We start from the raw sequence: 25,877 nt of genomic DNA, 5'->3' as shown, positions 1-25,877 counted from the left end.
TCTAATGGGCCTTAGCAGAGGGGTGGTGGAGCTGCAGAGGTGGCAATCTCTCAGCTGTCTTCTCCCTTTACAGCTGCTACAAACAGCACCCCAGATTACTGATTTGAATCTCAAGACTCGCTCAGCAACTCCTCCAAAGAGCCATACTGTCCCTGGGTAGTTTGACTTTGGTGAAGTGCTAAACTGATGTGTTGCCTCTTGATTCTGTCATTTCAAAATGGTGTTGCTTCCTGCTGTTTTCTGGCTTATACCAATGCTTTTCATTCCTACCTAGAAAGAGGGAGAAAAACACTATTTGAGCAATCTTGAGTCCTTCATCTTTTCCTGGGATTTCCAGATTAGACACACTGGAGGAAGCAAAGTCATCTGTAACATTAAGAAATGTCTAAATGTTCATCTTTTGGGCTTTTTATTAGCTCCTGCTCATTCCTCTTTGCTCTTTAGGTAAGTAATAGTGAAACACTGTAACCAGAATAGAGAGGTGACTCAAGGTACCAAAATGACACCAAACCAAAACAAAGACCTACATTCACTTGTCCAGTATAAAAAGACATTTCTTTTCTAACCACCAATCTCTCATTCTTCTATCTCTCACTCATCCTTACTCTGAACATCTTTCTCCACATTTCAGCCTTTTGTTATAAAACACACTATGAAATGTCCCGAAAAACACAAAATGTCCCACAAAGTATGGGCATCACCTTCCAACCTTGGCTTTTACAGAGCAAGGCAACAAACAAAACTTTAGGAAAATTGATTATTAGAGGAATATGAAAATGCAGCAAAATAGTTTGCAGGAGCAAAAATTAGGCTTGCCCCAATACAAAATCCAAGTAACAGGAGCAAAAACAGTAGAGAGCCACAGATTAAAATCAAAGAAAAAAATACTCATAAATCCCATCAAAAATTACCAGAGCACATAGAGAATGTACCACCCTAGGCTTCAGTTCCCATTTTGAGTGTCCGAGGTACCTGGTGCTCTGCTGCCTATTAATGTAACGCTGGCGCTGAGTGCCGCAATGGATGGATTCTCTGCTCTTTACATGGCTCTTTGAGGTGGCTCACTATCCTTAAAAGGACCACTCACCTTTTGCTGCATTTGGAAAAACATGAGACTTTGCTGGCTTGCCATTTATATAGGTGCTCCTGCCACTGATGATGTAATGTCAGCTCATACATGGGTGATTTATCCATGGCTAATGTAAGTTGTCAGCACAATATTCAATACAATATACTATAAGCTAATACTTTTATCTATTTATTTTTTTAAGCCTGATGTAAAAATGGCCCCAGTGCTCTGATACTGATTTCCTATTGTAAGGTAAATGTCAGATTACATAATTCAACTTATTTATTACATGTATTAACTTTATACTTGTGATAAATGTGACCACTACAGGGTACTTAGCCAACTAGAATAGGAAAGGAATCCTTAAGAAAGGATTCCATCACCAGCATGTGGGATGCATTTATTGATGTCTTTTCAAAAAGGAAAAAAAAATCAATAGACAGGTAAATAAGGTTTCCTTCTGAATCCTGTTTTTTTTTCAGTTCACAGAGCTGCTCTTTGTTGCCAGTATAAACTAAAATCTTTCACCTGTTATTATTAGGCTCACTTAAAGCCTCTCGCTTAGTTTACAGAGTAGGGTCCCTCCTTTAATCTTACAAAACGCTCCCTGCGAGTTCTCAGCGGAGTTCCTTCTTCCTCAGCATCCAGAAGTAGACTCCTCTGCCTTTTTGGGGCACCTCTTTTATACTGTTCCCTGGTCATTAGACATACAGTAGGTCAAGTGGCCAACTGATGTGTTTCTGACATTTAAAAATGGTGTTGCTTCCTGCTGTCTTCTGGATTCTGCTTGTGATTTCCATTCTTACCTAGAAAGAGAGTGAAAAACATTATTTCAGGAATTTTGAGTTCTTCATCTTCTCCTGGATTTCAATTGTAACTTTAAGAAATGTCTAAATTTTCATCCTTTGGGCCTTTTTTAGATCCTGTTAATACCTCTTTGCTCATTTATTATGAAATTGTAGAAAAGCGTAACTAGATTGAAGGGGTAACATTAGGCACAAAAATGAAACCAAACCAAAATAAAAACCCTACATCCACTTGTTCAGTACAAAAAGCTGCTTCTTTTCAAATCTGTAATCTCTCTTTCTTTCCATCTCTCACTCATCCTCAAGCACCTAACCTGCTTGTCTTTGGACTGTGGGGGGAAACCCACGCAGACATGGGGAGAACATGCAAACTCCACGCAGGGAGGACCCAGGAAGCGAATCCACGTCTCCTAACTGCGAGGCAGCAGCGCTAACATTGTGCCACCATGCCGCCCTGAAGCTAAAGGTTGTTATCGTGAAGATGTAAAATAAAGAAACAAAGCTCACAGTGTGAACTATGAATTAAATTCAGGAAACAATGAGGGACTTTATATTTAAAAGGGGACACTTAATTAAAGCCCAATTGACCAGATATTAATCACAGTCAAGGAAAGGAAGGAATTTTTGTAACAGGAATAGACTAACAAGAGTGCTTTTCTTTGGAAGAATCTGAAATATCAAACAATCAAAAAATGCAAAACATTGACTTTTGTACAATTGCATTGATGCCATCACACGTCCCAGATTCCAGGTTGTTTTGCCAGGCATGGCCACTGTCATCTAACAATTCAGCACCAATTAGAAAAGAATATGCCACTATGGGAGAAAGAAATTCATTTTCAACATCATTAAAAACAAGTTGCAGTAGTCAATAAAGGTTCCCTTGATCTTCAAACCCCTGGAAATGATTTTTAAAAATTTAACAAGACAACAGGAAAATTCCAGAAAAAACTGGCAGATCATGATGCAAAAATTCACATCAGATGCTGTATCTTACAATTATTACATTAAAACAAAAGAAAAAAAATCTTGTTTTACTTTGGGCAAGTTTTTTGAAACAGCAGAAACCATTAATTTGTAAACAAATGGATCACTTTCAGGAGTTCAACACCAACCTGCAAGATGCATAGAGAAGGGAAATGGAGTAGTGGAAGAAAGTTATTGCAATCCCCAGCTACGACCAGAAGACAAGCAAAAGAAGTGTAAAAATCAAGACTGTCCTGCAAGGTAATATAAGTCTTAAACAATTTCCAATTAATACTAACTGATCATATAATGTATTTGTTATTTATATTTGGTAACTTGTTTTTGAACAAAACATCTTAAATAATACTGACAGTTTTCTGTGATAGATTTCATTCTTTATTTTAACCTAATTCATGTGTTAAAGGTACATATTTTTTAAAACAATCATATTTTGCTTGAAGTAATACTTTGCCACAGCATTTATGCCAGGCCACACCCCAGTGAAGGCTTTTGGCCACACCCTTTTTCTGAAAGCAGCACCTGTTGTTGCCTAGCAATGGCATATGCAGCACACTAATCTGATTCTACTAAAATGACTTTATAAAGCAGTTCTTTGCCTGAAGCACATTTTAGAGTCAGTTCTTATCCCTGAAGTTTCTCACATTTGTGGTTTTCTTTAGTTCATGTTTTATTCCTTGCTGTTCCTTGAATTCCTGTTTTGTTTAACCTTATAATTCTGACTCTTCATGCAACAAATGCCTGGCTGCAGACCCTTCTGTGGCTGCTTCAACCAAAGAATTCTATGATATCATTAGGTGGGCCTGAAAATGGAGGTATGAAGTGGAGAGTCTTTGCACAGATCTAATGAGAAAATGTGTAATTCAGTGGGTCCTCAGGACCTAAAGACTGATTTAGTGGAATAACACATGTGTGTATATTTAGTTTTAATTGGATAAATATCTAATTTTTGCAAATCAGTCTACATTCAATAACCCATAATCACAAAGTGAAAACATGTTTTCAGAAAAGTTTGCAAATTTATTAAAAATCAAAAGCTGAAAATCATCATTTATTTAATTATCCAGACCCTTAATTTAGTTCTTTGTGGGACCACCTTTAGTAGCAATTACAACTTTGAGTGCTTTCAGGTAAGATTCTACAAGCTTTGTTCACCCTAATTTGGACAGTTTATCGTATTCCTCCTGGCAGATTCACTTAAGCTCCATTAGATTGGATGGAAAGTGTCTGTAAACTGTAATCTTCAGGTCGCTCCACATCCAAATAAAAACTATTTTAAAACTGAATTATGTAGACATTGCCATAATGTGGGGTCTTCCATAAAGACATAATAGTGTGAGGCCTAAATAGGCTACTACTCAAGGAGGCCAAGATCTTCACTGGTCTGTCCAGCAGAGCCTCACCTTATCCCAACTAAGCCTACTGGCTTCAGCTGAAGCAGGCTGAAAAATTAGTTGGAAAAACAACTGTAACAATAATAGTCACACAAGAGGAGGGCTGACTGTAAACCATCAACTTGAAATATAAGAGGCAAATAGAAAATCTTTATAAATCAAAGATTTATTAACAGAAATGTAATAGAAAAAGCTCAAAAACAGCAAATAGAAACACAAAGGATTTGACTAAAAGGAAATCCTAAAACAATGAGTCCCAAAATATAATCCAAAAATTAGAAACCTTAAAACAGTATGGAGTATCGCCACGACTGCTGAAGGTCTGTGCATCGGAGCTGGGGGGTCCTCTACAGCGCATCTTCAACCTGAGCCTGGAACAGGGGAGAGTCCCGAGGCTTTGGAAAACATCTTGTATCACCCCAGTCCCAAAGGTATCACGTCCTAGTGAGCTGAATGACTTTCGGCCTGTTGCTCTGACATCACATGTGATGAAGACCATGGAGAGGCTGCTGCTTCACCACCTTAGGCCACAGGTTCAACACGCCCTTGACCCTCTGCAGTTTGCATATCAGGAGAAGGTGGGAGCAGAAGATGCCATCATCTATATGCTACACCGATCCCTCTCTCACTTGGACAGAGGCAGTGGTGCTGTAAGAATTATGTTTCTAGACTTCTCTAGCGCCTTCAACACAATCCAACCTCTGCTCCTTAGGGACAAGCTGACAGAGATGGGATTAGATTCATACCTAGTGGCATGGATCGTGGACTATCTTAAAGACAGACCTCAGTATGTGCGTCTTGGGAACTGCACGTCTGACATTGTGGTCAGCAACACAGGAGCGCCACAAGGGACTGTACTTTCTCCGGTCCTGTTCAGCCTATATACATCGGACTTCCAATACAACTCGGAGTCCTGCCATGTGCAAAAGTTCGCTGATGACACTGCTATCGTGGGCTGTATCAGGAATGGGCTGGAGGAGGAGTATAGGGACCTAATCAATGACTTTGTTAAATGGTCCGTCTCAAACCACCTACACCTGAACACCAGCAAAACCAAGGAGCTGGTGGTGGATTTTAGGAGGCCCAGACCCCTCATAGACCCAGTGATCATCAAAGGTGACTGTGTGCAGATGGTGCAGACCTATAAATATCTGGGAGTGCAGCTGGATGATAAATTAGACTGGACTGCCAATACTGATGCGCTGTGCAAGAAAGGACAAAGCCGGTTATACTTCCTTAGAAGGCTGGCTTCCTTCAACATCTGCAATAAGATGCTGCAGATGTTCTATCAAACAGTTGTGGCGAGTGCCCTCTTCTACGCAGTGGTGTGCTGGGGAGGCAGCATTAAGAGGAAAGACGCCTCACACCTGGACAAACTGGTGAGGAAGGCAGGCTCTATTGTTGGCATGGAGCTGGACAGTTTAACATCTGTGGCAGAGCGAAGGGCGCTCAGCAGGCTCCTATCAATTATGGAGAATCCACTGCATCCACTTAATAGTATCATCTCCAGACAGAAGAGCAGCTTCAGCGACAGACTGCTGTCACTGTCCTGCTCCACAGACAGATTGAGGAGATCGTTCCTCCCCCAAACTATGCGACTCTTTAATTCCACCAGGGGGGGTAAACGTTAATATTTAACATTATACATAGTTATTGTCTGTTTTTTTCACCTGTATTATTATTATTCTTTAATTTAATATTATTTATTGTATCAGTATGCTGCTGCTGAAGAATGTGAATTTCCCATTGGGATTAATAAAGTATCTATCTATCTATCTATCTATCTAACAGTGCATCAAAATAAATCAAGAAGTCGAGAAAACACAAAAAACACAATGCTCACTTAACTTTAACAAAAATCTGCTCCCCATCAGTCTCCGCTAACTCATACATCCAGAGTGGAAACTGAGAAAAGGTGTCATCAGGGTGGACCTCTCCCATGAGGCCCCACTTGCAAAGAACAATGAACAGCACAGCATCTAAAGAGATAGAGCATAATTATAGAATTACAAATTAACCCAATAGAAATAACATTAATCATAAAAATAATAACGTAAAATTAAGAAAAATAACCAATGTCACATAAAATCCACAAAAATTTACATGGATACTTAACAGACATCACTTTAGTAATACTTTTTTTTTCTTTCTTTCTTTTCAGATGGTGGGTTGGTGAATGGCAGGCATGTTCAGCCACTTGTGGCCAAACGGGTCTCAAAAAACGTACTGTTTTATGCATTCGAACTGTGGAGGAAGAAGAACAGACTCTACCCTTTTCAGAATGCAGACATCTTCTAAAGCCAAAGTTCCAGGTTCCTTGCAATAGAGATGTGCTCTGTGGTCCAAAATGGATTGTGGGTAATTGGAGTGAGGTAAGGGATCATCTGTATATTTCATGTTGGTATTAAACTAAGAAAAAGATTTTAGAGGTTTGCCATCACGCGCACCTCCATCATTTCTACTGCAAGTATGGAAATTAAAAGATAACTGCTAAAGAGTTCCGACTAAATTCCATCATTTATGAATGCATCAAACATGACTTCAATATGTGCCTATCTGTTAAGATGCAGTCCACTCAAAATAGTAAAAGACTGTTAGGCTACCAAAAGTCCAACAAAACCAGGCATACAACTGGATGATGGACGTGTGGATTATGCAACACGAGTAGCATGAGAAGTTTTTCCTTTATTCCATTGACATTTTGCTGTTGTACCACACAGGTAACGATTATGATCCATTATATAATAAACTTTTTCTCTTGTTCTGCATGAAAACATAACATTTTACATTTTTGTTGGCTATCACTACAAAATAAATGGGGTAAGTAACATATATTGTAAAAAAATATTATTTTTGGGTGGAGTATTCCCTAAAGGAATGAGGGAGATTACATGGTCAACATCATTGAGCTCTGCTGTTCATGCCAGCAGCACATATTTTTCGATTGCATAGTTAAACCATGATTATGTTGGTGATAGAGCACTGCAGTGAGGTAAAGGATCATCTGTACATTTCATGTTGGTATTAAACTAATAAAAAGATCTTACAGGTTTGCAATTGCTCATACAATCATCACTTCTAGTGCATGTATGGAACTTACAAAATAACAGCTAAAGAATTCCAACTAAATTCTATCATTTTTGAATGCACCAAACTTGAATCAATATGTGCCTGTTAGTCATAGTGATAGGAGCTGTTAAAAATAGTAGAAAGCTGTTAGACGTGCTTGTTTCGTGGTTATGTTAGTGAATAAAGTATTTTAGCTGAACGCACTTTATCAAAAGACATGATTTTATTGCCTTTGATTTTTGGGCTGCATATTTGCACCATTCTACACAATTGAACACATCTGAACCAAAAAAGCAGACCATATTAAAAAAAAATGTGGTCATCACAATATTGTGTGGTGCAGTATTGGTGAATTAAATATTTATGAAGGACCTGAAATTTGATTTTGAGTAAAGGTAAATTAGCAAAGTTTTTCAGGTATGAAATTTGTCAACTCAAGTAAATAATGTAAATTTAAGCTCTGTAATATTTTACTTTTAATAAATCTGTAATTTAGATAGATAGATAGATAGATAGATAGATAGATAGATAGATAGATAGATAGATAGATAGATAGATAGATAGTGTGTGGATGGACTGTGAACAATTATGTGCTGTGTATTTCCTATTTCTTAAGCATGTATTGATTAGACACATAATACAATAGGGCGGCACGGTGGCGCAGTGGGTAGCGCTGCTGCCTCGCAGTTGGGAGATCTGGGGACCTGGGTTCGAATCCCGGGTCCTCCCTGTGTGGAGTTTGCATGTTCTCCCCGTGTCTGCGTGGGTTTCCTCCGGGCGCTCCGGTTTCCTCCCACATTCCAAAGACATGCAGGTTAGGTGGATTGGTGATTCTAAATTGGCCCTAGTGTGTGCTTGGTGTGTGGGTGTGTTTGTGTGTGTCCTGCGGTGGGTTGGCACCCTGCCCAGGATTGGTTCCTGCCTTGTGCCCTGTGTTGGCTGGGATTGGCTCCAGCAGACCCCCGTGACCCTGTGTTCGGATTCAGCGGGTTGGAAAATGGATGGATGGATGGATAATACAATAGTGATAAAAGCATATAGATAGATAGGTAGACCTACTTGATAGAATGGATACTACTCCAAATTAGGAAACAAGAAATAATGATTTCCTTCAAAACTGTATTTTTTTTTCAATCTCATATTTGCCAGTATAGCAATAGAAGAAAAGCCATACACAAACTATAATGGCACTTTTTGTCAATTTAGCTTTTTACTGTAAAAAAAATCGATTGCAATGGATAAAAGCAAAACAATTTCCTTTTCTTGGTTGACCTGGTTAGGGATGCATCAATATTTTTATTTTACACAGTTGGTCACTAAGTCTGGTTTGCTCTGTCTGTGATCAGTAACAGTCAAAGATTTAGTAGATTGACACCTGACCAGTAGAAAATGGAAAGAGGTTAAACAGGGGATATGATGGGTGAAGTGTGGATCCTCTGTGACACCCTCACAACAAAACAGAAAGGTTGATAGATCACTGTATTCTGAATGCAGCCAGCAAATTTATTTGTGCCCAAGGGGAAATTTGGCAATTTACAGTGTAATACATTCTCAAAGTAGTCCCATTTGACCAAATGTGCATGATAGTCTAAATTTTTTCAGAAAATTATTGCATGTCACTCCATTTTAGCAGTTCCTTCTTGCCTTTAAAGCCAATTGATACATTTAGCTAACAGAAAAGCACTGAACATTTGTCTTAATTCAATCAGGAATAAACACAGACGAGCGTTTTATGACTGCCTGGTATTCTTTTTGTCAACTGAATCATGTGGGATGCTCTGATCCAAGAATGTTGTCTGCTGCTTTAGATATTCTTAAAAAAATTCTCTTTAACAAGATTGACATTCTGTCTTTGCAAGTTTTAAAGGCAGAAACATTTCTTGATTGCTGCTTTAATTCACAGTCTTTTAAACAAAATGACAGGAACATAAATCTGTGAAATTTTAAAAAATAATAATTTCTATGAAGTAGAAGTATTCTATTAGATTGTCGTCACCAGACACCCACTGGGATTAGATGATCTGTCAAGCATTCAGGTGCTGTTGATTAAAAGCAAATTACTTCTTCCAAGGATAATTAATATACTGTCATAAGCAACCACCCTGAAGCCAAGAGCTCAGTTTATAAAGCATTAGAATTATCTTTTTTAAGTGTAATTTTTTAATAATCATTTTAAAACACATAATCTCCCTTTCAGCTACCGGGACCATCTCCTGGCATGATCACAAACTATGTAAAGAAGGAACATTTTTTGTAAGAACTTCATGGATTTTCTTTAGGGTTCCTCCCATCTTCTAAAGACTAGCATATCAGGTTAATTTATGATTTAAACTGTCTTAGTATGAGTGTGTGTGATTCAGCATATATTTGTGAAATGTGATAAATTGGCACCTCATCCATGATTGTTCCTGCACTCCCTGCATGCTATCAGGTTGAATTCCCATTTTCCACATAAAGAATACATCAAGTTTATAAAATGAAAAGGCTGATAGCATTGCAACCCTGTCAGGCAAAACCTTAAATAAAGATGCAGGCATCAAAAACCAGAAACCAGGCACCCATTGAATAGGCTTCACTCTTTGCAGCTTATTTCAGATCTCAAAAGACAGGCTTTTGGCATGCACGGGCCCAGAAAAGGCTTTTAAATTTCAAAAACGTTAATTGTCCACAAAAATGAAGTGAGGAAAACTGTAAAATTCTCCAGTCAAAGGACAAAACTATGCCCCTTTAATATTTAAACACTTATTAAAGAAGAGACCAAATGGACAAACAAAAACAAAGCGAAATCAAAAATATTTATGCCAAAAAAGTTAACATAAAAACAAGCGAAACCAAAAATCACAACCCAGAAACAGAACCTTAATTCAAGAGCTGAAGGGCAAACCTGAGAATCGAAAGAAAACCCCAAAAAGCACCAGTGATATTGTCAGGAGCAGTCCTCGGTGTCAAAGCAGGCACTTCATTTGCTGCTGCTACTTAAATAGCGTTGGAGGCGGTTCCTCCGCTGTAACATTTAGTGGCCCCGCCCCCTCAGCTTGACATACAGGACACCAAAAAGGCAATTTAAAGGACATGGCACCAAAGAAGAAACATTTATACATACAAAATTATCAATAAATAAAACTAGTGTTGATCATATTGTACAATTAAAAAGGAAACAAAGAAAAAGTCACTTATATTCACAAAACAATATTTAAACGACAACAACAACAACAACACTCAGCCGCTTACAGGGGATCGGAGCACATCTTTTCACACAAAACCGCACCAGTCTTCATGCTGACGGGGCTGTTGGACTGCACTACATACGAGATAGCCTGTTTCTAAACTCATCACACGTTCGCTTTTGCACTTTTCTCCTCTCCGTCTGCCAGTTTATTTCTTCAGAAATCGTCAAACTTAATCAACATGAGCTGGCAAGGTTACGTGAACAGTCTGATGGCCGATGGTACATGTCAGGACGCGGCGATTATCGGCTATAAGCCACCCAACCGGTCCGTCTGGGCCAGTGTCGCAGATAAATTCTTTCAGAACATCACGATTGATTAAATTAATGCACTTCTTCACAAAGATCGATCTCCCATGCTAATCAATGGGTGGTCTACATTGCTCAGTACTTCGGGACAGTCTTTTTGTACATGGAGAAAACACTATAGACTTGCGCACAAAAGCTTCAGATGGCCCCACTTATAACATCTGTTTAGCTAAAGCTAATAAACAAAGTTAAAAAATCAGAAAACACATGGGTAAAAGTATTCAGTTGGCACACAGTGGCCAGTCCCCAATTTTCTTAACAATTATATTAATGCTTCCTTAAATGGTTTAATGTTCTTAATATTGAATATAGATAACCCCAAATAGAGATTTTTTTTACACTTCTGGGTTTTATAGGGGGTGGAATTTGTCCCAACCTCATTGTATTCAAGGAAGAAACAAGCCCTGGCTGGGGAGTGTTATTGATACTGAAATGCAACCAAAATTATTGAGCTGACCAATAGAAGAGTTGTAAAACAAGTAAGGAATGTACCAAAGAGACTATTAGAAAGATCATCAAAACCAAAATGTATACCAAAAATTGGAGCAGAAAAGCATAAATCGAACGTTAGAAACTAAGGAATCTTTAGAATGTGTGTTTTTTTTTAATAAAGAAAATGTGCAAAAGTTTATCATCCATCCATCAAACTCAGAAAGATAGGGAAAATAAAGCCCTCCACCTTTCTTCTTTCATAGATAGAAAATACATTTTTAGCCATTACTTATGTATGATGTCTTCTTTAAACTGCTGTAAAATGAACTTGCTGATAATGTAGATGAACATGCTTCTCCACATCATTTTACATTTGTTGCTCTTTTTATCATAGAATAAGCAAAGGTTCAATGTTATTATAATGGATACAGATACAAATCATTAAAATCTGACTATTTGGACACCATACCAATGTAAAAATTTAAGATCTACAGTATTTTAAAATTATATTTTATTGTGTGCTGAGTTGGCACATTTTTGTGACTGCACGTGTGTCCTTTTGTAGTAATCCCACCCTTTTTGTGTGTATTTTTATTTTATTTAGAACATTAGAACAATCTAAACGAGAACAGGCCATTCAGCCCAACAAAGCTTGCCAGTCCTATCCATTTATTTTGGTTTGTACACATGAAGAATCCACGTTTGTTTAGTGAATTGACTTAAATTTTTTTACAATGTTAGTTTTCTTTGTTTACACTGTTAGTTAAGATGGTCAATATGGCATCACGTGAAGTGATGTTGTAAATATGACAGCACTTGAATTCTCTACTATCCCTTTATAAAGACTTTTTCTCTTCGGTGCTATTGGGTTTTATATTCCAATAGGCCCTAGCATTTGGTGTTCACGTTTTCACTTATAGTCAGTATTTTGACTTACAACTTCATTTTGCCCTTTTTGTCCCTGTTGCTCATTTCCATGTCGACTTTGTAGTATTTTGATTGTCATTAGCCTTTTGATCATGATTTCTTATTTATTTCTCATCCATTGATAATTTTTTTTCACTCACAGCAATCCTCAGCACATTGCGTAATTCAAATTGTAATTCAAATTGCCATAGAGCACCCAAAAAAACAGAACACAATATGGCATCATCAGAATAACAATAAAATAATGAAAAAGTACAAAAAAAACAATTATATGTATACAAAGGTACTACAACAACAAAAAAAATAAAGATTACATTATGTCTTATTCCTAGAACAGTTGGAAAAAAATGCTTTATTTCATATTATTGATATTTTGTTTTTAGGTTGTATTGTGTTTTGTGTTATTGAAGATGGGGTACCCCATACCTATAATAACAGCAGAGAAACCAAATATATTTTAACAACCTGGGAGTACAAGAGGTGGAGGAATGGATTCAGCCACCTTACCATCAGACTGCTGGTGTGGCCCTAAAGAGGACCAAAGCCTGACCGTAGAGTTTTGGATCAGGCTGCCTGGACAGAAGCCTATTTATGGGCAGACTAGGAAAGGCCCTGGCCTGGTCTATGAGTGTATTAGTGGCCTCAAATCCTGTCTGTCATTTTGACATGTTAAATCATAACACCTTTGTGCTTATTTATAAATAATTGATTTAACAACAAAAACATTAAAAATGAACAAAATAGTAAAGGCAATATTTCAAAAATAATTCCCATCTAACATACACACACACTTGCGTAATTCAGTAAAAATTTTAGCATAACTTGTAAGTAATTTCTAGATTGATTCAGGAAGACATACAAAATGGAAATAATAGCTTTATTTGATTAAGGAAGGAGTTTGATTGAAAAATCAAATAAAGATAAAAACTTAAATTTCAAAAGAACTGAACTTGAAAAACAATTTTGTAAGAAGGGCACTGAATTCTTTATGGCTGTATATATGAGGAGGAAGGAAGATTTGAAAATGGGAAGAAAAATAAACTGAAAACTAGCATTTACCAAAACATTTTTACAGAGATGGCTAGATTCACTGGTGACCATGTTCACCAAATTTTTCCCTCCCATGATACTTTGCTATTATAGCATGCCATTACAGAGATGTAGCAGCCAATGTTGGAAGGGGATTTCATTACCCAATTTGCATCACTTGCGTGATTTATGTTGCACATACGCAGAACTTATATGTGTGCGAAACGTAACATACTCCATATTCCTCACATTATACGCAACTGCCAAATCTGTTTTGTGCATGTGTGAATAATTTACTGCATATACACACATTTGTGACGTCACTACCCAATCAGTATTCCAGACAGATTTGAATTCCACATGCATTTTTAAAAAATGCCCTATTTTTTTGAGAGTTACATTACCTGACCATAATGAGAATATTATGAAAATACTTTGTTGTTCTGCATAGCTTCATTTTATATTGTGCCTTAACAAAATGTTATGCTCCTCTCAATATAGCACAGATTGGGTAGTGAAAGGGACCATCCCCTGAGTATGTAATGCTGAGCCCTTGTATCAGAGGTTCTGTGAGTGTTAGTTAGTTGTAGTGATAGGAGCTTACGAGATGCAGAGGGATAAAGGAATCAGATTCTTGTGGCCAAGTTAGGTCAGGTGGTAGAGCATATGTTGGTACAGCACATTGCCACACCAATCACAGGATGAAACAGCTCGGGATTCCAGTTGGCAACCTCCCAGACCGACAAGAATCCAGTCCCACCCTCCGGAAATGACCATCTATCTGGTGCAGCCAGGTGTTGCTTGGGTGTCCGCTTGGCCTGGTCCAGCCACTCGGGTCCTCAAGTACTGTAACGGATGCTCCCTCACAATGCAGGTAATGTGTTTCATTCGGTACTCCATGAGCAACCACTTTTTCAACATAAAGTCAGACCAGCAGTACCCAAGAATTCTCAGAAGAGCCACAGTACCGAAGGAGTCCAGTCTTCGCTTCAGGTCACTGGACAGCATCCATGTCTCAAAACCATACAGCAAGACAAGAAGCACCAGGACTCTAAAGACTTGGACCTTCATCCTCTTGCAGAGATATCAGGAGCGCCACACACCCCTTTCCAGCGACCTCATGACCTCCCCATGCTCTCCCAATCTGTCTACTGGCTTCATAGGAAGAGTCACCAGAGATATGAATGTCACTGCCAAGGTAAGTAAACCTCTCGACGAGACACTCTCTCCGCAGACAGACACACTGCTGATGGCTGTGCACAAGAGGTCATTGAAGGCCTCGAAATATTGTGGTCTCAAAGTATGATTCTATCTCAGAGAGGCATGGTCTGACATTTGTTAGCACTTCTGCCTCATGGCTCAGGTCTCATTTTTGCTAACAATACGGGTAATTATCCCAGCATAGTCAGAAGATGCTCCCACATTCCTCAGAGTCACTTAAAAGACCACTGCACTATTAAATCCACACAAAATTAGTCCAGTTTGTTCTTCTGCATTAACTTCAATGCATTTCATTGATGAAATTCCTGAATATTTCTGAGTTTTTATAGAACTAGAGGCAAAGCAAATTCAGTGGGGTTCACTCATCGCTAAAAGCCAGTGAAGTGACTGACTAAGTGGTTGTATTTACTTACTTCTTGTTATGCTTTTTACAGCAGGTGAATAGTTCAAACAGCCAGACCATAATACATTACAACAATCTATTATTTACTGAATGAACTGGCTATTTGATATACTCTGCTGCCTAAGAAATTTTACAATGTTTCAGAGGGAGAGAAAAGAGGTTTCAGAAAATACAGAATGTGAAGGCTAAAGGTTAAATCTCTGTTAAAGATGACATCTAAATGTTGGATTCTTCAGAGTTTAAAAGTTTGAAGTATTGCCATACTCTTCTCAGCATTATCGTGTGGCTTCAGATTGATCTTTAAAATTGCATAGGCAACTACAAAATAGTTCAGTTTTCAAAACAATGTAAATGTAAAAAGAAGAGAAGACTTTGCATTTAATGAACAGTAGATTTGAACTGAGATGGAAACAGATTTGTTGAAACTATAATTTTATAAATAATGAGTCATCGTGTCACTTGGTAATGGCATAAAATTAATTTATTGACTCTAGACCAATTCTATGATTGTTTTGGGATTTTGGTGTGAATGTGGTGACACATTAGTACAGAGTGAAATGTACAACTGATACAAATGTACATTTACTTTGATTAAAGCTTAGCTCTGTCCAAGTTTTTCATGGTCAATAACCAAGGTCAACAAAATCCTGTAGCATGAGTTTATCTAGTTTCTTAGGTAAAAGTCAAGTTGTAGTGTATATGTTACCGGCAATGTACTTGTATAAAAACCGGCATTCTATAGAATACCTAGGCAATGTATACAATGCCTGAAATAGGACGTCAAAGTATGAAATACATCGCATTTCATACATTTCCTAGGCATTCTATACAATACCTAAACGGCAAACCGGCACAGTGTAGAATAAGCTTATTTTCACCAGAACATTTCATCAGTGGCGCCTGGATCTTTGTTCGTCCGTGTCGCAGCAGGGACTGTTCCATATATTGTGGTGGGTGAAGTACCGCTGCAGAAGCTGACCCATATTGCACTGTGTGAAGATGGGAAAAGAGAATGTAGTGTACGGGCAAGAATCACGACATGCTGACCTGCGACAGCGCTTCTACAAAGAACTATCCCAAATGCGAGCCAACGCTGCTAAAAATTGTGTTTTTCTAATGGAAGCCACTTACGAGAAGTTAGTGAATGATGTAACAAAAGCTAAAACGACTACTAAGAAGGAACCACGGGGCTATTGGCTGCTGAAACGCTACGATGTGATGATGGTAGAGAACAAAAGCAAGTTGATTTATCCTGTTAAAGAAGGCATCAGTGCTATCCAGTTTTACGTCAGAGATTCTGAATTATTTGACGTACTTCACGACACTCATTTGGCCATTGGCCATGGAGGATGAGACAGAATGTTGAAAGAGCTTGCACCCAAATACAAGAACATTACCCGTCATGACATTGAACTGTATATTCACCTTTGTGAGCCATGCCAGAAAAAACAAAAAGGTGTAAAAAAAGGATTTGTGAGGTGTATGTGCAAGACTAAGTGCCAAAACAACAATTGCCTTTGTGTAAAAAAGGAAAATTAAGTGCAATTCAAAATGCCATTCTAGCCTTCCTTGCTGCAACAAATAGTAGGCTAAGTAATGACACTTCTGATTCTTTTTTTCTCCCAGTAAGCATATCCTGTTGTTCATTTTGTATTTCTTCTTTCATTTTTAGACATTTTGTTATTAAAGACCTTTCCAATCTGGATATTTCACACTTGGTGTAAAATAGTACTTGTCATTCTTTATAATGCCTAGGCATTTTATGCAATGCCTAGGAAAAGTATGTAACAACGCAAATATTTCATACCTTGCCTAAAAACGGAAGGCATTGTATACATTGCCAATTATTCTATACAATACCTGCTTTTCATACATTGCCAGTAACATATAAAATGTCAGGTCATTTTCTAACCCGCTTAGTCCTGAACTGGATGTTGGGGTGCTGGAGCCTATCCCAGCTGGTATAGGGCACAAGGCAGGATCAAACCTTGGACAAGGCACCAGTCCATCGCAGGGCAAACACACACACCAAACACTCACACACTTGGTCCAGTTTAGCATCATTAATCCACCTAACCTACATATCTTTGGACAGTGAGAGGAAAATTAAGTACTTAGAGGAAACCCACGCAGAAGCAGAGACAAAATGCAAACTCCATGAAGGCCTAAACCCTGGAGTCGTTACTGCGAAGCACTGTGCCACCATGTCACCCTTTATAAAATGTAATCCATTAATTGAACAAGGATGTAAACTATCTTTCATGTAAAGATGAAACAGCAGGCTGAGTCATGGGTAATGTGGCTATTTTTTGTCAACTAAAGCATTATGTGAGAAAATTAAGGCATACAATCAAGACAACATGATTATAACAAGCTACACTACAACCACTTTGAATGCTGATATCATTCCCTTCAGTATGCTAAATTTTAGAGTTAAATTACTTTACAAAGATTTGCAGCCAGAGAAGATGATTTTGCATAATTAGAAATGTGATGAGTGATGCACTGAAGGAATTCTTTCTCTCGGTCTCAGAGATCATTTGAAATGAGAATGGCAGCAATCTGTCAATTTTATATGTCTGATCTTGTCATAGTGGAGGTGAGAGGTCCAGTATGGGAATAGCTATCTGGGTTCTTTGCCATGTTTTATTTAAACAAATAGCGAGTCAGCTTCTGTGTAAAAAGGCACATCTTGTCCTCTCACTTGCCAATAATTTTCATCCTATCTCAAATTTTTCATTTCTATCAGAATCTGTGAAAAAGCTTTTTTCTCAGCTGCGGCACAGTCAATAGCCTTGGTCTGCTAACCTAGCACATCAGGTCTCAACTTACAAATCTTGGTATCATTTATGAGAAACAGATAAATATTCAAAGACATGCAGTGAATTGGCGATCCTATATTGGCACTACGGTGTGTTTGGTGTGTGTGTGTGTGTGTTCACCCTGCGATGGATTGGCGCCCTGTCCAGGGTTTGTTCCTGCCTTGCACCCTATGCTGGCTGCGATAGGCTTCAGCATCCCCCATGGAAGCCATGACAAGACCATCAATGAAGAGAGGGCCCGATGTATAGAGTCTGCCATTTTCGTCGCTGCGTTGGAAGGATTTTCAGGATCGGATGACGTTATCTCCCATTCATCTGTCGGCTTCAAAGGTGTGCCGGGCAATGTTCCAAGGCTTTATACTCTTTCTCCATGTGCAAGCCCCCACTTAGGTGAACAATACAATTCCAAACAAGGCAAAAAGAAGATACAATTTCATGCTGAAGTAGAGTAACATTGCTCATTTTGCAGTTGTCCTTAACTTGTCTTTTCTTAAAATGCTTGCCTAGCAGTTCTAAATGCTGGGCCCCTGTACTAAATCTGGCTTTGTGTTAGCTGTACATGTGAGAAGAAAAGAAAAACAGATTTAAAACATTTGCACTGAGCACAGTGGCATATTAAACTTATATTCTGATTACACTGACTGACAGATAAATGTTATTTTTCCCCTCGTGTCAAGGCTATGATTAAGATGAAACTGTTTCTGCTTCTCAATAACTGACAAAGCTTATCCATGCTTTTATTTTGTCTCACTTTTGATGGCTGCCACTCCCTTTTGGCCAGTGTTTGTCACTCATCACTGTCCTATCTAAGGTTAGTCCAAAATGCTAATATCAGAGTGCTGATTGACCCAAAAAAAAGTGAACATTGTGATGCAAACCAGGCCATCAGCGAGCCCAAACTCCGACACGAACACACAAACACAGTCCCGGGTTCAAATAAAGGTTGGTTTATTCACCAAAAATCCTTTTCACATTTGCAAAAGCAACTCCAATAAACACAGAATTTCTCTCCTTCCAACCCTTACCACCACTCTTCTCTTCTCCAGTCGAGTTTAGTCTCTGACTCGCCTGGCCAAGGGAATGCGGTCCCTTTTATTAAGGGCAATGGCCCTGGCACTGGAAGTACTCCCGAGTCATATGGAAATTTATCACAGCAGGGAACTTGTCTCCTTGTAGCACCCTCTTGCAGCACCCATTGACCCCAGCAGGGCTTCTCTGCTAGACTACATCTCCCTGCATGCCCTGATGGCTTTCCACTAGGCACAGATATCCGGGGCTGTTGCCATTTAGCATGGTGAGTGAGTAAGAAACCCCCAGCGATATTTTTTCCTTTCAATAGGCTGTATATCCATCCCTTCTGGTTCTTCCTTCCAGGTCTGCTCCCTTTCTTCCCCTGGCCAGGATACTTATCTGTTTGTTAGGAGTCTCACGTCCAGGCAAGGAACCAGCCCCTCTCCTGGCCAGGATGCCTGTCCAGCCCATATGGTATCTACAACGTATTTTCAACCATGTTGACTCCTTTTCATTGGTTCCCTGTAACATAAGGGTAGATTTTATGGCAGAGTGTGCTTACATCAGCTCCATACTATTTTACCAGTCTTCTCAGTTCTTAATTATCCTAAATGTTTCTCACGTGGCTTGAGCAGTTATTATTAGGTATTCTGCATACCCTTTTGAAGCTGACTGTACTGTTGCACCAATTGCCCCTAGACTTTGGACCACTCATATAGAATATGACACAACAAATTAAAGTTTTAATTTCTGGTTAAAAACTTCCATTGTTTCCTGCCTTGTGCCCTGTGTTAGCTGGGATTGGCACCACCAGACCCCCGTGACCCTGTGTTTGGATTCAGCGGGTTGGAAAATGGATGGATGGAAGCTTCCATTATTTTTTCCCCTCAATTGATATGATTTGTGTTGTTTTATTTCCACTTGTTTTAATTTTCTTTTGTATATTTTCTCTCTTGTGTCATTAGTGAGGCATCTAGGCTAATGTTGAAGTGTAGCTGGCAATGCCACAGGGAAGATCCCGTGCCTCGGGTCTGCCTGCTAGATATGTTAATCGAGTCTTTCATAAGCTATGTTTGACAGCTTTCTTTAAACTCATTTTTTTGTTTTCTTCTGGGTTCTCTCACATTGGTTGAGTTGGGAGAGGAGGACTTGTTCAGCAAGGGCGTCGGGCATTCTGATGTAGTGGCTGTTGTGATTGTCCTCACAGGTGGCGCAGTGGTAGTGCTGCTGCTTTGCAGTAAGGAGACTGTGGAAGATTGTGGGTTCGCTTCCCGGTTCCTCCCTGTGTGGATAGCGCTTTGAGTACTGAGAAAAGCGCTATATAAATGTAATGAATTATTATTATTATTATTATTATTAGCAATCTGTATTAACTTTTTTTGTTGGTTCCCCTGAACTGATTTTATTAAAGTGCTAGCTGTCCCCCGTGGCTTCCCCTGCATAGTAGTGAAACAGGACAAACTTTAAAAATCAATAAACAAAAAGGTATTACTAGCTAAGCGGAGGCAAGTTACGCTCCAAAACGCAGAGGTAGACTGACTCCCCACTCCTGACATCACGCTTCCCCCTCCCCTTCCTCTGTCTAATGCAGATATATATGCTTCTGCAAGCAAACTATGATTCTTAGGTGATGAGAGAGGTCGCAAAATCAAACGGAATGTTCAAACAAATTCCAGAAAAAAACTTGATCTAAATCCATTAAGTCGTTCTCTCGTTCGCTAGCTAAGCGGATGTAAGATACGCCCGAGGCTGGCATGTGAGTGAGGAGGGCCCCAACACCCACTTCGGCCTGCTGCATATCTCTTGGATTCACACAAATAAATTGGTACCGCAAGCGAACTATGATACTTATTGCAATGAGAGAAGTCGCAAAATCAACAAGAATATTGAAGCAAATTATAGAAAAAAACCTGACCTAAATCCGTTAAGTAGTTCTCTCGTGAAAAGACAGACATACAGACTGAAGAATGTTGAGCTTTATATATATAGAGATAAACCTATTTAGGGGTTTCAGAACACAATGATTACAAAAATAACTTAATAATTACATAATATCTAGTAAAATAACGTTTTATCTACAAGATGTTTTGAGAAAGTTGGTTTAACATTATACCGTGGCACCAACTTTGTATATGGCTACCAATTCTGTATATGGCTACCAATTCATGAGACTTCAAGATGAGATTCCTGTTTTCCATGGGACATGGTCATGGGGGTTGCAGCATCTGACGTCATCAACACAGTAGATTAAAAGGTCAGCCCTGGCAGCCTTTTCTTGTCTAAGTTTGTAGATAAGTCTTTGTATTAGCGCAGGGGTGTCCAACTCCAATCCTGGAGGGCTGCTGGTTTTAATCCCTGCCGCTTTCTTCATCAGGGACCAAATTATTCTATTAATTGACTTCTGTTTCCTTTGTTTTAATTGCCATATTTTTAAAGACTGTCCTCTGAATTATTATTATTTTCCTTAAATGGCAGCCAAACAAAAATGATATGTGAAGTGAGCCTACAGATGACCAGCTAACTCCAGCCTATTTCTCTCCAAACAGTTTGTTATTTAGAAGATGATTGTTTTTCATTAAACCTGCTATTTTAATTCCATGGCTTGTTGAGGCTCTCATTCTGTCGCAGCAGACATTTCCAAAACGGTTGACTTTCTTTTTTTCTAAGAGAAGCATCGAAATGTTTTATGGACCTGAGCAGATCGACATTACTGAGACCTTCACCTTTCGTTATTTTCAGATATTGTATGATGGACGCAGGTTAGCTGGCCATGTGTTGGCTCACTTTGTGTCTCATTATTGCTTGACTGCTAAATAAGGAAAAAGAAACAATTAGGGTCTCTGCATCTTAAATAGCAAATCAATTACAAATAAGGCAAAAGAAGTTAAGCAGCCAGAAACTGGCCACTAATTAAGAAAATGGTTAGAATGAAAGCCTGCAGCCACAGCGGCCCTCCAAGATAAGAGCTGGACACCCCTGTATTAGCATGAATATCTTGTAGTGAACTACTTCCTAGCCTTAGAAATTTGATCTTGCACTTATGCATGCTTTGCTCAGTATAGAAATACAAAAAAAAATAATAATGACGTACCAAAAATGACCTTTCAAGCTCTGCCAATACAATTCCTCCTATTATCAAAAAACATGTGGAAAGGCCATTGAATGTTTACATAAACTAATAACTAAAAGTAATATAAAATCATTCAAAACAACAACCACATAGAGAGAAGATCATACTACCATTTCTGTCACACACAAACAAAAAAAAATTTAACTCACACTAGAGGTGGGCGGTATGACCAAAATTCTATATCACGGTATTTTTCTAAATTCTGCCGGTTTCACGGTATTAGACGGTATTTTTTTCCCCATGCATGAGTGGATGTTGACCACATTTTCCACTGCAATTACTGCAGTAGACTGGCTAAGAATAACCTATTAGACTGTTATGAGAATTGTACATCGTACAAAAAGACATTTTAATGTGCACATAAGTATTAATCCAGGTTTGCATGGCCCCATAAAGTGATAGTTTTCAAGGGGGTGGCACTAAAGAGAAGGAATCACATTGCATAACAGATGCAGTCAAAATATAGAACCTTTAATTGAACAAATTTTGCAAAAGCTTAAACTATGATTTTGACAACATATTTTCAACCATCCAAAGAGGCATTTAGACTTAGTAAAATATCCAGAGGTGTTTGTCAAAAGTTGGATTGCACTGAACACGTCTTAGAAAAGGAATAAATAGTAAATATTTTTTGTAAACCAACTACACTTTCTGTTAATGTTAACAATCTCTGTCCACTGACACATTAAAGTGACTTTTTAAACAATTTTACCATCATTAAACTGCATAATATTTAAACTAATAAATAATAACAATAAAATACATAATAGTATTACTGATAGTTGCACCATTACTTCAAGGCTTCAAGCCCAGGTGCATTACACAGTATTCACCAAATTAAAATAAAATAAAACAAGTGCAACTTGGTGATGACATCTTACCAACTGTACCATCATTTAGGCAAACTGCATTAATATGGACCTTGCTTCAAGCTAAGCTATACACATAAATAATAAAAACTGCAACTTGCATTTATAATGCTGTTTGTGGTATAGCCCTATGGAAGCGCATTAGGGCCACTGTGAAGAAAAAAAAATATGGACACGGAAGAAAAAAACAAACTATATGTCGAGAATAAATTCGACATGTTGACTATGTCAAGATTAAAGTCGACATTTCCACTTTATTCTGTTTATTTTATAATTAAAGTAGAATGTTGTAAACTAAACTTCATCCTAAAATCAATGTTTAATTTACTAGATTTTCTCAAACCCCGTCACAAGTTAATGCAGCACATCAAATACTTTGTGTTAAGTGTTCCCCGACCCAGTCATTAATCACTATGCTTCTTAAACTGACTTCCTCCGCAGTAAGAGCAGGCGCCTGCAGCAATCACCGCACAGAATCCATTCACTTCATGATATTCCTGCTCTCTACCAAAACTACACGATAATTACCAATCACCACACGATAAACGTCTTTGTGAAATTAAAACTAGTTATTAACTTAGCCGACGGAGTGTTCAGAACTTTAAAAATAGCTTTGTTATATATGTTTAATTATGCCATCCATTCAGAGTTGCGCCCATCTCTGAACGAGTCGATAGCACATCGCAGAATGAATACAAGCAAAACATACACTAGCAAGTACAAAAACAAGTACAACTTGGCTTGCAGTATTATCCAGTAGTATAGAAACAGTATTTACACATCTGACCTTTTAAAACTAAAGTATCTCCAGGCGACTGATGTGACTCCTTTTTTTCGGCAAAAGTTCTTCTGTTCATCACATGTTCAACTTTACTTTTAGTTCAGTTTTGGAATGCTCTCTGTCCATTTTCACCGCGCGGCATACCTATGCTACCGTCCACTATTTGGTGGTGTAGCAGTGAAAAAGAGCCCTAGTGCAACAAATCTGTGTTTAGCGGTGTAGCAGTGAAAAAGGTCCCCACTTAAACAGTTTCCCGCTGCGCCACGTTCCGAACGTCTTTTAGGCAATTTAAACCGGTGTTGTGGTATAAGAAAAATCCATATCATAAAAAAAATAAAAAACGGTTTTCGGTATGAACCGGTATACCACCCAGCACTAACTCACACAATTTAAAATAGTTAATTCTACTATACAGAGAATAACAGCGTGCTTACCTCCTCTCCCAACAACACAACGAACCCTGAGAGAGGCTCACACTGGTGACGTAACATAACACAATAAACAAAGCAGGGAAATATAACAGGAACACGACAGGAAAACATGCAACATAATGAATATTATCAGGATTTGGTGAAGCTCCAAATAACCGAACTTAGTATTTTAGACACCTGTTACACATGCATAGCTGGATGTCGTTATACATGTCGTTGACCTACCCTAAGTTTTCAGATTAAACTAAATGAAGATTTTGTAGACTTTTCAATATGAAAATGCACTTAGTATGCCCTAGTTAAACCTTCTCCTGAAATACAAATATGTGTACACTGCTTTGGCCGGTATCCAAAGTGATTATTTTTAGGTCTCTTAATAGAATAAATTTGTTAAGGTCTATGTGATAACAGCCATTTCTATCTCAAATTAAGATTTAAATTTATCAAATGCATTTGAAGCACCTTATTAGCATGCATTATTTGATCTCAGTTGGCTGGATGTTGCACTCTGTACATTTAAATTCTACTCATTATTGTATTCATTCATCAAAATATTTTAATGAAATAATGAATTATTGCATGATAAAATCTTTTAGACATGCAAGCATAATTAGAATGTTACATTTTTCAGATAATTTCCTTAAAACACATTAATCTTCCACAATTGCCTGATCCTTTTTAGGCTACGACAAATTATTCTATTTACTTAGGACATATTTATTGATGGCCATTTTATTTTCACCAATAAAATGAATGCTTGATAGAAGTAAAAATGATCTGTTTGCTTACAGTATGTAAAATAACAAATGAGTGCAGCTTTTAGCAGTTATGATATTTCATTTAAAGCAATGCGGCTGCAAGGGGCAAACAGTATAATGTATACGCAGGATTCTTTTATGCTAATTTTTCAATTATTTTTGGTAATGATCATGTGATGGTTCACTTTCTGTTTTCTTCAGTAATACAAATTGAATATTGCCTATTAAGAACTTTATTGCCATTTTTATAATTTTGCATTGATATTTATCTGAGCATTGACTTGCCCACACAGATGAAACTTCAAAGTGACAGTCATTATTCCCCTAACTCGGTTTCAACAGATACAGATATGGAGTTTATGGTGTATTCTCCCCTAATGTTTTGTTTCACTATCTTAACCGTGCATCACCATATGGCATCTTCAGTCCTTCTCATTAATAAAATCAATCGGTACGTATATTTAAGTAGTCCTACTGTACTCCTCCATTACTCCTTGCTGATCCAATTATTTTTGCAACTGTTACGTTATTGCCAATTACAGTAGGTACAAAATGGGATACGGGAGACAACCTTATTGATGGCATCCAATAAGATGTTTGGATTACGTTTTGTCACACTTGGCCTACTGAGTTGCACAAAAGGCAGACAGGACAGGACTGAGCAAACAGATCTTTTTGTTTTGGCACTTTGTGGGACAGTACTCAAGCTTTATTAAATATCGGAGCCTGTTTTCAAACACCCAGCAAAGCATCAAACATTCTAGTTGGCTACCGTTACTCCAGCTCCACTTCTTGAGTTTTAAAGAACCCATAGGTGTCTTCCTCAAGAGGATTAAGCTGTAGAGAGAGAGAGAGATGCAGCAGGGGCTGGGACAGGGTCAGACGTAGACTGAACAGGATAGAGAAAGAACAGAAGAAAAGATGAGTAAACTGACTTTAAAGACAACGTGTAATAAATGTTATACATGGTATGGCGGCAACTGATCTGGCATTTGACAATCCAAGGCGGTGTTTCTTTTGCATTAGAATGCTGTATAGAAGAGTGTTTTTCCTGTGAATGAAGTTACTCCAGGGGATGAGGTGCAGTGCAAGCAATCAGAGTTTACTGTTGGAAATTAACTTGAAGAACTAAGCAGCTCTGGCATCTTTAACTAGGTTGTTAAAACTAACTAAGTGACTGTTTAAGTAAAGGCGGTGATTTCCACA

The 25,877-nt window shown here is 38.2% G+C and overlaps 1 protein-coding gene across 1 annotated transcript in view; it reads left to right on the top strand.

The window, feature by feature from the left end:
• Window positions 1-25,877, top strand: part of adamts12 (ADAM metallopeptidase with thrombospondin type 1 motif, 12) — a 381,209-nt gene that overhangs the window by 179,921 nt on the left and 175,411 nt on the right. The window contains exons 14-15 of the mRNA XM_051928108.1: window positions 2,976-3,102; window positions 6,415-6,625. Of these exons, the coding sequence (XP_051784068.1) occupies window positions 2,976-3,102; window positions 6,415-6,625 (338 nt within the window). The remainder of the gene's footprint in view (window positions 1-2,975; window positions 3,103-6,414; window positions 6,626-25,877) is intronic.

This window comes from Erpetoichthys calabaricus, chromosome 5 (assembly GCF_900747795.2).
Source record: "Erpetoichthys calabaricus chromosome 5, fErpCal1.3, whole genome shotgun sequence".
NCBI lineage: Eukaryota > Metazoa > Chordata > Cladistia > Polypteriformes > Polypteridae > Erpetoichthys > Erpetoichthys calabaricus.
This window is presented reverse-complemented; position numbering and strand designations above follow the sequence as displayed.